This window comes from Pogonomyrmex barbatus, unplaced genomic scaffold (genome assembly GCF_055798465.1).
Source record: "Pogonomyrmex barbatus isolate J1 unplaced genomic scaffold, ASM5579846v1 scaffold2, whole genome shotgun sequence".
In the NCBI taxonomy this organism is placed as follows: domain Eukaryota; kingdom Metazoa; phylum Arthropoda; class Insecta; order Hymenoptera; family Formicidae; genus Pogonomyrmex; species Pogonomyrmex barbatus.
In genome coordinates, this window is record NW_028297116.1 from 21,362,744 (window position 1) to 21,376,672 (window position 13,929).

The 13,929-nt window shown below is 39.3% G+C and overlaps 1 protein-coding gene and 1 long non-coding RNA gene across 2 annotated transcripts in view; one reads left to right on the forward strand and one right to left on the reverse strand.

The window, feature by feature from the left end:
- Positions 1 to 2,198, reverse strand: part of LOC148936751 (uncharacterized) — an 86,516-nt gene extending 84,318 nt beyond the window's left edge. Inside the window, exon 1 of the long non-coding RNA XR_016139313.1 lies at positions 162 to 2,198. This is a non-coding gene — a long non-coding RNA (uncharacterized LOC148936751). The remainder of the gene's footprint in view (positions 1 to 161) is intronic.
- The window catches only part of LOC105430302 (discoidin domain-containing receptor 2), a 135,804-nt gene that overhangs the window by 89,480 nt on the left and 32,395 nt on the right, over positions 1 to 13,929 (forward strand). The window contains exon 7 of the mRNA XM_089077047.1: positions 7,182 to 7,389. Within this exon, the coding sequence (XP_088933173.1) occupies positions 7,182 to 7,389 (208 nt within the window). The remainder of the gene's footprint in view (positions 1 to 7,181; positions 7,390 to 13,929) is intronic.

Here is a 13,929-nt window from a genome sequence, read left to right on the forward strand (position 1 = left end):
AATCTCTCGGGCCGCTCGTCGCGATTCCGCGCGAGTAATACCCCGGGAGAACCTAAAGAATCCACGTGATCAGAACGGAGCACGCGCCGCTGCTATATCGAATTACTTCTCCAGCCAAGGATCTCCCTCGTGAACTCGTTGACGCCGAGGAAATCGTTTACCTTCGCTTTAGCGACGTTATTCCTTAGTCCTCGCCAGGAATGCGCAAGCAGCGTCGATCAACACGCTCGCCATCCACGGTTCTTCGTGATCCTCTCCTCCTTTTACCGTCGCCGTTCCACCGTAGTCGTCGCGCAGCATCTGGTCGGCAAGACGCGCGCCCTCCTCCCCTCCCCTCTCCTCCTCCTCTCCCCCCGTTCTATTTCCCGCTCGCACCCTCTCGCTACCACGCTTGATTGAATATTCCACTCGACGCTTTATCAGGCAGACACCCGTTGAATATCAATACACCATGGAGCAGCAATTCCGGCAGCAGTTTGATATCTGCCACCACGGTCTCGGTGCGATGATCGCGCCGAGTCGGCTATTAGCCGCGTTATTTCACGAGGAATCTTGCGAATCTCAATGGGGAATTCATGCACACGTTGCAGCGACATACGTTGCCTCAACTGGAATTCAAACACCGAAAACGTTAATATTCGCGGAATGATTTTGATATGATAAATTTAATATAATAAATCGCGCTACCCCGAACACGCGCGTGAGATCGTAATAAGTTATTCGCTGATTGCGAATACCAGCAACGTTACTGTCGTGATTCGCGATAGATACGGAATTTCTCCCGCGAATCTTACCATCCCTATCCCCTCCCCCTCTCTCTCTCCCCTCCCCCCTCCCTCTCCCTCACCCGAGGCCGTAATCCCTGTTTCGTAATTTCAACTTTTACTCGTGTAACTTAAGGGGAAGACGGAAAATTCGAGCAGAGATACTTGATGGAAGAAAAACAATTCCCGGATGTTCCTTGAGAGGAACAGGTAGGAAACTTTTCGCATCATTCGCCATATCCGTGATTCAGCGTGTTGTAGTCGCGGAAATGAGTTCGCGGGGGCGGCTTATAAAGAGGATTCCTCGTGCTTGCGCCGAGTTATAATTCGTTCCGCAGTGTAATTTTCGTTTTATGTGTGGCCACAGATCGCGACTTGGTCACCATGTCGTCCCACGTAGATCTGACGATTCGATAGGATTCTAATAGCCGCGGCCCGCGGCAATTTACATACGGGCACACGCGGCTATTTTATTGTATCGCAGCGCCGCAATGGCGCTTTTCTCATTACAATTCGCGTGTCGATATCTCGATCATATCGCGAGATAGACGCGGCGTACAATGCGAGCCCGAACATAATACCCCATCATTAGGCAAAATGTTACGAGTCAAAGTGAGCGCGAGACGACGAGGGAGGTAGGAATTGGCAATATTTATTTATAATATATGTACATTCATCACTGGTAATCGTGTATTACAAAGATCATCCAATGACGTCACACCGAAAATATGAAAACTCGACATCTCCGACGTCACAGTCCATGCCACACATATTGCATGTTTTATCATACCCGAGACAAATCCGCTTTAAACACGCGCGCGTATTCTGTCATATGCTACAGTTCGTTTAGAGGCTCGACGGCGCGTGCGATGAAATATGCATGGGAGATTATTGAACGTTGTCAGAAACGGAAGCGCCGAATTTTGATCCGAGTAAAATTGCCCCGAATAATTCTTTCGCGTTGGAATCGCACAAGAGAGAAGAGATTACATCGCGTTACGCAAAAAAAAAAATGCGGCTATTGTTAATTTATATACCGGAGAAAGATTTAATATTAACGTATTTTATCAAAAATACAATTATTATTATTTTTTGTAAATGATAAATTTTCATTTCCAATTTTCACAGTCGCGGAAGAGCAGGATCAGTTCTCCTTCCACCAACCTCGACATAGTTTCTTCAGGATTAAAATTATGAATTATGAAATTATGAAAAAAATCGCCATGTCACTCACGCATGCAAATAATTTTTTAATTATTATACTAAAAATTGAGCACAAAAATACAATAGCCGATATCGTACAACGCGGAGCGAAACCGCCGGCGCGAGTGAATATTACGCGCAGCGAGAACATAGCACCGTTCGTGTGTATGGAAAATTGTAAATGAAAGCGCTCTTTGGACCGGCAATCTAAACGATAACGAACTTCGATCTGCAGTGTTTCGAGTACGTCGTTAAACGCAGGTCCTTCAAATAGGGACGTGCTCCGGTTAGTTTTGCGCTACTGACACCGCTCGGTATTTTCCAGGAGAGCTGTACATACATATCCGGCTGTAGCACAAGCGGCGTTGACGAAACGATTGCCGCGAAAAATCGAAAAAAAATTTTTTTGGCGCCGATCAAAAATCCGCGGGGGCCGCGTAACTATGCGTGCGCACGCGTGCCGTTCGCAAATTGGCAACGCGAACAGCGAATATCTTGCACAAAGCGCAAATACAGCCGCGCGGCGAGCAATCCAGTATAAACGGCCCCGGCTATAGCTCTTTGATGCAGGGTTCAGTGATCACCCTTCCAAACATGCCCCCTAGTATTACGATTCAACTTCACCCCAGATTCCCGCCGAATGTATATAAACTTTAATAGCCTGTTAAACGTAAATTAGAATGTAGCCGCGCGTTGAAACTCGCTGCGAATACCGCTCGCGGTATTCCTTATCGTGCGCGGGGCGCACGGTGGATAACATAAAAATGACGTGCGTACACACGGGGATGGACCATAAATGGATTATATACTTTATAATCCATAGCTACGTGGCAAACTATAACACGCTGCTATAACGATGAATCGGAATCGGCGCGTTTGCATACCACGAAAAATCATATAAATTCATGCGGTGTATCGCGGACGCGTAAAGCCCTCCAAGTACTCGTGTGGCGCGCAGTGATATAAAATAGAAGAACACAAAAATGTACGTTACATTGAAATATTAAAAGGGCGGAATACCGATCGAATATTTGCTTAATGTGTCGTGATGCAAGATATAAGATGACGCGCGCTCGCGAATCGGTATTTTTATTCGAGGGAGAGAGAGAGACAGAGAGAGAGAGCTCGTTTGTGCGGGAATACTAAAAAGCTCGCGCGCATTGATACATCGAAGAATTATTACCGAATTTATGAGCGGCGCATTCAGATCCTCCGCGGAGAGAAAAAAAAAAGGAGCGATAAAAACGGCCGCCTCATCGCGAGCGTACTAATGGGTTTTCGATAACCAATTCGGATAATCGGGGGCCGCGCTGAAAAATCGACGGAACCTTCGCTTAAACCCAATAATTACAAAGTCCCTCATACACGCATTACGCTCACCATTGCACGTACACGCAAACTACAATGTGGCGGCCACCACACTGGCAGCGCGCCATAAATGCGCCCGGTCTTTGATGCAGCGGTCAGCGGTCCTCCAAAACGGCCACGTTGCAACCCCTTCGTGGTCGGAGCGCCAGACGTAGCGGCACCTAACACCCGATCATCATCCTCTGAATTCTCTTCCACGTCGGCTAGTTTTATTTACTGGCGACGCAAGCTTATAAATCTGAACACTTCACAAGGCGAGTCACTATCAAGCCCTCTCTCTCTCTCTCTCTCCCTCCCCCCCTCTCTCTCTCTCTCTCTCTCTCTCTCTTTTTCTCTCTGTTGACATATCTATGATATCCAAATAGCATTTTCCCCTTCGAAGCAATCCGATGAAATATGTCCGTTGCAAGCGATAATGGATACCGCGATACGAACCAGGCTTTGCCATATCCGGAAATCTGGTCAAAATCGCGCGAATCATTCTAGAGTCAGGTAATTTTCTGCAGTGTGCCCCGTGCGTCGTAATGTAATAAGCGTAAAGGGAAGACGAATCTACTTATTTGCGAAAAATGAATTTATCCCGTGTTACTCATTCCGCCAGAGAGAATAAGAGAAGCGGGATGCTCATCGCAGAAATTCTCTCGTTGTCTGATATTCCGAAGCACGGTAGGAAAATATATATATATATATATATATATATATATATATGTATATATTTCTCTCTCTCTCTCTCTCTCTCTCTCTTTCTCTCTCTCTCTCTCTCATTTGCGTAAGAGTGCCGTCTCTCGTCAAAGTGCATAAATTCGTGTGATTGTGCGCCCGAGTCGATGTAACGGTCTTCCGCACGTTTCGATGTGTCGATTTTATTTAGGGATGCTCTTTCCTCTTTCGAATCTGTTTCTATTTTGCTGACGGACATTCCCTCCAGTACCTGTTTGGTCGAACGAAAGAGAGTTATCTATTCAGCGTAATGCATAAAACTTCATGGTCGGCTAATGGAATGAAATGGAATGTATACGCGCTGTCATGATTATTTTAGGAATCTTCATAATATAGTCCGTTACCACGGGGTTTTCGACAGCCGCGTCTGTAATCCGATATATAATGCTCACCGATAAATTATATATACTCGCGAAATTATCTATTTCCCTGAGTAAGCGCTTTAAGCTCTTATACTTATTAGTACGAAGTACCCATAAATGCGCATCTAAATAATGACGCTGCAAGTACTCTTGTCTTCTCTTTTAAATGAACACTCGTATTTTTCGAATTATCGTACTTTTTTCGCTGATTCTCTCATCCGTGAATATTGTGCTCTGAGAAATACATTTTATTTCCTCTATCACATCGAAGTCGAATTACGTACGATCTCGTCACGTACACGGTTCACGCGTACGTTAGAAATATGCGTCTCGCCTCCTTTCCAGAGAGACTTCCGACAGTAACGTAGCATGGAAAGCTCGTACAAACGAATTTTATGGCGACCTATCTTCATGCACCACCTACGCGCCTACCTCGCGCAAGGTGCATCGACATGTCGATACTACCTGCTGTTACCATCGAATCTCGCGTCTTCCCACCGCCACGATATACCGCTCCCGGCTGCCATTGCCGCGAGATAAACCTCTGGAAATTGGATTTACATGACGCGGATTAGGATAACCGAATCTGATAGGCCGACTCCCCCTGTCTGCCGCATCATTGGAAATGTATTCCGGATTCTCCTACGGCTGCACTATCGAACGTGTAAAATACGAGACAGGGAGGATACAGACACTGCGGAGAAATTTGACGGCGCTTTATTATCTGCCGCGTGTCTGCCGCAGAAACCTGTAAAAGCATTGTTGATTCTTCTTGCAAAATAGCTTGGACACGATGCCGCCTTAAGTCTTATTCCTTTCCGATTAAATCGTCTTCCTTTTTCTAAGATTTTTTATTTTACTTTTTTTTTTAAATCTTATATTACACGTATTATATATATTAACGGACGCGTTAAACGGATGTTCCTTTAGAAAATATTAAACTTTTCAGCACACAGAGATTTTCACGGAGGAAACCATATACTTATTAGATATATTCACCTAAATCAAGTAAGAGGAAACTTGCTTTATCGCGCTCACAAGCTTGGTAACTCGGTGGTAACTTTTATAAGCCAGACACTTACATGTAGCTCTTACGTGTAGCCTCGCCGCGCTATATTCCTCGACAATCAACTTTACGCGATATGATACATCCCTCGTTCCAATTCCAGCGAAATACGGCGCACACAGAATTCCCGAACAAATTACTCGGGTCCGTCGTGGACTACGTAAGCCAAGAGAAGGCATCCACGGGCGTACTTGCCGCAACGGCGGAGCCCAACGTCCACTTAAGAACCTCCCCCGGGAATTATTCAACATTAATCGAAACTTACGGAATTCCAGATTATCCATCGCATCGTCGCCGTCGTAACCCGTCGTCGTCGTCGACGTCGACGTTCGCCGGATATTCGGAATTTCAAATGGACCATGACTTACGAATATTCAACAGGCACTTCGCACACCCGACGTCGCGTTTGCGCACGATGCCGTTCAGACAATCGCGTGCTCTATACGCTTCCTTCCCCGAGACACCGGCATTCAACGCTACGAGATCCGATTTCGTACACGTTGGATACCTTCACGAATCGCCATTCTTCGCGAAGAGAAACGGATCGGCGCGCGCGGCTTTCATTTTCTTCTTCTCCATCCAGCGTCAGATTCTCGCGATCTTCGCGTGCGTTGACGCGAAAAATAATATTTTTACGTTGACTTCTATGCGTAAAAAAAAAAGAGAAAAGAAAGGAAGAAAAAAAAGAAAACAACGTGAAAGGGAGGAACGGATCGTGAGGCCCAAATCCGAGCGAACGAGCAGAAATATATATTGTATGGGTGCAATCTCGATACACTTCTGCTAACAAAAAAACGCGACCACAGATAATACCTCGGATAATAGTTGATTTATGGTCATATCATATACTCCATCGAACTTTAGGGACACATTAAACTTTTATAACGTTCTCAAAAGTATAACGGCTTTTCGTGATACTTCCGACCGCACGAGAGCGATCCGCACTCTACTTTGTCGGTAAATCTTCTTCGAGCGGTGAGGTTTTCGAGTCGACTCTATCCATCAACGTCGCGCGGTGCACACGGCATCCATTTTACCTAATATCCACTAGCGTAATCCGTTTTATTTCATATCAGTCCGGGCTTACTCGCTTAACCATAGCAGAAATCATTTTTTCCTCGCCGCGACGGGACCAGTCGCAGTTAATCACACAAATTCGACGATCAATATTGGACTCGATTTCGGGGGTGCGATTTTGCGACGCGATCTCCATCGACCCCAATTTCGCCAGCGGGGGAGAGCGGCAAGTAAGGGCCTGGCATTCCGTGACGACGAAATTCCTTTCCTGTCAGGTCGTCGTCCGTGAATTTACGACCACGAAAGTAGTCAGCCCTGAAAAATGCTATCCGCGGTCAAAAATTTACGGGCATGCGATGCGGTTGTTCAGGAGGTGAAAAAGTAGCTCAGAGAGGCGGAATAGGAATTTTGCCGTTGCGAAATATGTACTGTGTTTCCTCTTTCATGCCGACGAGACACTCATGCGCGTAATACATACGATAAATTTTACTGGAGCGCTTGCTCACTGTGTAATTCGTGCCGTTCCCAGCTCAAAATTATTTAGTAATAAATAATCTCATGTCTATAATTATATTTCGATTAGCCACGGTAATCTACACTTGTATGCTATTATTCACATTTGCATACCGCTGTATTTCAACTAAGTTCACACTCGGAACATTTTATTTTCTCGTGTTACAGGTGTTTTCACAAGTTGACATACTCTTCAGTATTGGCGGGAAATATTACACAGGCGAACCCATCACTTACACCTACATGGAGGATAAAATTTTCGAGACTTCTCGAAACATTACGATCAAGCTTCATCACCGAGTTGGAAAATTCGTTAAGCTGAGACTGTATTTCTCAGATCGATGGATCATGGTCAGCGAAGTAACCTTCGATTCTGGTAAGCTAATTAATAATATTATTAAGATATTATTGTATTCGTTTATATTTTGTATATACATGTACATATTTTTGTTATCTTCGGGAAGTCTTCCATCAATATATTATAGAACTTATCTTTTAGCTTTTAATATTAGAAGAAAAAATATATTCTTTTGTTAAAAAAAAATGATTTCTTTCTCTTTTTATACGTAAGACAAAAACTTTCCTAAACGAACAATACTTTTCTGCCTAGTGTTAAGGAAGAAATAATAACATCTAATGAAATCCCTAAAATGTAAGACGCGTACCAATATAAGAAACTGTATATTATCTTTTTTATTAAGCGCGAAGGAACGCAAAAATTGTGTGAAAACACGTACTGTTTTCTCCTAAGGAATTTATGAAATTTTATTCCGCAGTCCACTCACGCACGCGCACGTTTGATACAAACGTAGAGCTTAAATTCAATGTTTCCAAATCTCCATAATCGTGATCGGGGCAACTAGGGCAATAGAAATTTATTCGTTCGATATTTCACGAGCCAAGGGGGGGGGGATTAACAAAGCTAAAAAAAGATGTCGCGATCCGTCATTTAATTTCACTGAATCCATCATCTCTCGTCCATCCATCCCGTGACAGCTCCCAGCAGGACGTGCCGGCCGAAATTCCAGAATACATTAAAACCCTCGAACGAGGATATTTATATTTCCACCCTGATCCGCGCGCCATAACGGACAAAAACAATGACCAGGTGGCAGGGAGAGGGGGGAAGAGCCGTGGGACATCGCGGTGGAAACTAGGGACGAAAATTTCTGCTCGTGACGCGAAATCGTTTTGTGACACAAGCCTTCACCGTAGAGAGATCACGGGGAGGGGATGGAGAATGTATTTCTTTTTGTGATTCTGCCATTTCATTCCAATTCGGCAACCAAACCCAACAGCGGAACTCCTCCTCTTCCGCGCCACTTTTCTACCTCTCCGTCTTTGCTCCCTCGACTACCCCGATTGCCGCCTGTCAATCATCGGAAAAATAAATCTCGAAGTTGATTTAAATCGATACGTGCGGTAATTGACAATGGCTTATCGTATATCTGCCAGACAGCGATTTCAAAACGGACGATGCTCGGGGAGGGGAACACACGAGTGGAAGAGAGAGAGAGAGAGAGAGAGAGAGAGAGAGAGAGAGAGAGAGAGAGGGGCATACAAATAATCCATACCGTGTCTCTCCTTAAGCGGCATCTCCACGATTTTGACATCGCGCGTACAGAAAAATCGACTGCGATTCGATTGAACGTTCACTTGATAGAAATCAACTTCCCTCCTCTTCACGATCGGCTTCCTGAGGAAGAAACGCGCCGCGGCGTGAACGTTAGACAGAGGGAAAGGCGCTTTATCAGCGGAGATATAAATCGCAGGATATGTCTCCATATATCGAGTGTGCGCGATTCTGAAAGCGACTTTCGCCTCGTCCCATGCCGTGCTCGCGTTCCATCTGATTTAACGCGGATTCAATAGAAATCGCATCCTACGAGGAGTTCATCCGCGTTTACAGTATATCGATACGATTGCTGAATAAAGAGGATTTATAATCAAGACAAAATGGAGACAGACGGAATGCGTCAAACGACATTGTACAATCGTAAATTGCAACACATACACATAATTTTATCTTACATTATATCTAAAATTTTATTTCGAATATAATTTATTAGTTGATATAATTACGAGTCCGCATTGCAATTGCCTGTCTATACAATATTGTAGACAATATTGTAGAATAATATCACAAAACTACTATAACTATAATAGTATACTATGTTATTGAGCTTAGGTTGAAATTAAGTTGGAGAATTCTGGGACAATTTGCTTAATAGAATCACGATATTACATTCGTCAAGACAAGCAATCAGATCGCAATGCTTTTATGTTTGAAATATTTGGATATGTACAAACTGTATATTTATTCAATTTACATCTCACTTACGCTCAACTGAGAGAATTAAGAGAATAAATATATAAAAAAACAAATCACAAGTAGGTCACCGAACAATTACACTGCAAAATCATTCTCTTTTAAATCTCTCTGTTATATTACAAGATATTTTTTTAAAAATATGTATAAAAATTCTCTCAGTGAACGTGTGCAACAAACGACCATGACTAAGATCATATTTATAGTCATGTTTTTGCTGACAAACTCAGCTAAAAGCAGTCCTGACACGACGCAATTCAATAAATAAAACTTGAGAATCAATTTGATATTTGTGACACTATTGTATTTGCAATCGCAATTCAATTTAGGAACTAGATAAAACTTGTTTTTAAACAGCTTGAATTCTATTTTTCGCATTTTAGTGTTTAATTCTTGAGGAAAGTACGTGTGTAAGAAATTATGTATGTACATGCATATGCACATACATAGATAATTTCGAATTATCTATGTATGTGCATATGCATGTAAATTAACTATTAATACTATTAATACAGTTTGATATAACAGATTACGCATGAGTAAATTGATCAGTTGATTTATATATTAAAATTAAAATTATTTATATTGAAAAATTTATATTATATTAAAATTTTCAAGAAACAAAATTGAAAACAATTGAGATGAAGATATATAATAATTTTTGTTAACTTTTAATTATGAAATTTTATGTCAAGGAGATTATCATGGTTTTAATTTTCGAGTTTATTGCTCAATTAGTGGAAAAAAAGAAGAAAAAATAAAATTACTCGATATATATATTAAATATTGATATTTTTAATAATAAAATTTTTTTTTAGGATATTCATATTTTCTGAATAATAAAAACGTAAAAAAACAAAAAATATTTATACAAAATAAAAATACATTATTTATAGAATATTGCAAGGAATAGTTATTAATTTAGTTACGTTAGTTTATTTTAGTTTATTTTTTTTTTCTCAAACATATTTTTTAATATAATTGAATATAATATAATTGGATATCACAACATTTAACCTTTCTATGTGTGTTCTCTTTCTCTCTCTATCTCTCTTTTCTGAAAATAAATGTATAGCATGTTATAGAGTAGCAATATATAAAAAAATTTGTATATACATTTCATAAACATAAATAAAATAATATTACATTGACAGATAGCACAATTTGAATAATTTATTTAATGAAAAGAAAAACATTAATAATTACTAATAAGATATAATCATATAAAAAATAAGCCAATTTTATATTTTAATTTATCATAGCCTATCCATTTTTATTTATTTATAATTTTACTTTTCATATCACTGAAACAAATAGATACATTGAGAATATGAGATCCTTTCATACTATCTCATATATAATATTGTGACATCCAGTACAATAATACAATAATTTAATAACATCAAGATTTAAGTTTAAAAATATTTATTACTTTTTTTATCATACAAGTTTATCGCTATGGAGTACCGGTCGTAAGGATTTGAGAATACATTTGAGCTTCGTACGAAGTTATTATACGCAAGATGTGACAACCAAAGTGAACATATGCCAAGAGTGTAAAAAAATAATAACTATTTCAACTAATAACTATTTAGCAACTATTTATTAACAAGCGTTTATTTCTCTCTTAATCGAAAGCGCTCTTAAAAGAATATATATATATCTTTTTTCTTTTTTTGGCATCTTGCGTCTTGCGACTTCCGGATATCTCTGCATATATCCGTAGTGCGCGTGTTAACACGAATATATGGGACTTATTGTTTTACGCCGGTTCCGAACGGCCAACATAGCAGGAGAGGGGGGGATTTTTTCGACACACTTAATTTAGTCGTCACTTGTAAATATTGTCGGACCGGGATCGGGATTTGAAGCCGGGACACCTCTGACCTTAAGAGTCTCGCGCTAACTCGCAGAGCCACAACGCACTCTTTTATACATACCTATATACAAGATCATATTGAACAAAGTGGACTATCGCAATATTTTATTTTCGAAAATATAGCAAACAAGATTATGTTAAGATGCATTGTTTGCAATGTAAATGTAAAAATATTTCTCAGACCAGAGAAAGAGAGAGAGAGAGAGAGAGAGAGAGAGGGAGGGAGGGGGATTAAAACACCACTTGGAGACATTTCATGTAGTAAGCGAAAATACAAAAAATAAAGGAGAACAACAGGGTAAAAGTTATAAGCATCAGTGTATTATTTTTATAAACTCAAGTTTTCCTTCATATTTAGACAATTTATCTAGAATTTGATATTTAATGTTTGATTATAATTTATTATAAAAAATTATTAATATTTGCGTGTAATATTTTAAGCGAATATGCGTTATATATTTCATAACATAATTACATATATTATATTTGATAAACATTTATATAAAATGTGACATTTCCAATATATAATTATCTATTTACGATGAGTTGCGTACAAGTTTTATCGATTTGTATAGATAGATTTGCAACACAGTTTATCTTAATAAATACCGAAGAATATTATTAGTATTATTATCAAAAGTAATTTGATGAATTTCTATGTAATAATTTAAGAAATAATTTAAAAAAATGTCTGCGTAATAATAATGAACACAATTATTTCAATAAAACTTATTTCTCAGTTAATATCGCTATAAAATATATTGAAATATTTGTTCATAACTAAATTTTTTTATGAAATCAAGTTTGTCAAGGAAAATCTTTCGTTTTTTTTGTCGATATAAAAAACATGTAAAGAAAGAAATCTTTTAATGATTATGATATATATGAAAAAAAATTCTTGTCTTATGAAAATACAAATTAAGTCCTGCTAAGACGATATAAATATGACAAATGTATGATAAAAAGACGATATAAATATGACAAATGTATGATAAAAAAATTGCCAAAATGCCTTGCGTCGAACCTGATTTATAAAAAAAGGCATGATAATTCTCAACAAGCTCAAAATGTCGCATGTTATGATACGTAACAAACGTGTAACGGAAATGTGACACAAAGATGGAAGATCGCGATCATCCCTCATCTTTTAAAGTCACCCTTCAATCTATCTTAACAAAAGAAGGGCTTTTGCATGGAGACGCATGAGAAGCTTTCGCGCAGGTGAGCAAGTCATCGAACGACCATGACATTACGGAATTTTCAGATAAATCCGGTACATCGTCCGTGACGAGGGTAACTTTAGCAGCTGTTATATAAAACTTCCATTTATACCAAGCCACTAATGACATGGCTCGCTTTTTCCGTTCTATTCATACGTGGAATTCTTTGTTAATCGTACCGCATAATTGTGAATAGACGAACAAAATATAATGATACCGGAAGCTTTATCTAAACCATTTTAAATCTTCTATTATCTTTGTTATTATTCTACTGAGAAAAAGATTTTATTTTGGAAAATAAATTACAAATGATATAATTATAATGTGCGAGAAATCCGGATTGATATAAATGTCAAAGAAGAAATGTCACAGTTTTCTTTATTTATTTGAATTTACTTTCAGTTAAGCACTTTCGTTAATTAGAAAAATAATATTTGAACTTGTATGTGTATATATGTGTGTGTGTATAAATAATGAGACTAAAGAGATCGCATATTAATGATGTTTTTCAGGTAGAAAGAAAATTACCTGAGAAAACTGATCCCGTGACTAAAATTCAGAAATTCTGAGGAAACCGTAATCTTCGCATTGTAATGAGAAATTACGCGACGAACTAATGGGAGATAAGAACATCTCCGCTCTTATTCAAGGTATTTACGTACAAAAGGTCGTTTGTCGAGAGGACTTAGCGACGCAGCGACGAGATCATAAAGCGGGCACGAAACTCTTTGCCCGTTTCCTTCTGCTCCGTACCCTTTTTCCACGTCAAAGGATATATGCAAAAACGCATGCCAGACGGCTCTCTCGCAGACGCATAAAATGCATTGCAAATCGCAATAAGAACAATACAGCTAATATGTGAAATATCGTTCAGGTCCCAACGTGAGCATCATTAATTTAATTATCGATCGATTCTGGAGAATCGTACGTCAGACTTGTTATATATCGACTATTATTTACCTACACAAATCACAGCTTTATAATTAAGAAGAAACTCACCGCGAGTCTTTATATAGAGTCTTTATATAGAGAACAAATAAATAATGGAAAACTCACATCATGGTTGAGAATAGATGGACAATCGATGTTAATTTACTCATTCCTGACACAATTACGAATTATCGTCAACAATGCTTGATGGCGACGAGTCACGTGTATATTAATAAACATAAAGAAAATTTAATAGGAATTGCTATTCTCATCTCTTGCGCGATATTTAACGACGAAACACGATATTTTCGAATTACATAATGAACTGAATAACTGATAATGAACATCATCAAGAAATTAACGTCCGTCATTGTTCAAAGTATCCGTCGATAACAATCCCGAAGACGGAAGAAGCTCGTACTCGCTTTCGGGATGTACTCATAGATAACTATGAGCTATTACTCGTAGCTAATGATGCGACTAGGCAGCTCCTATAAGAGAGCATCCTGCTCTCGTTCAAGATATTCACGTATAGAGGGTTGTTTGTCAAGCGGATTT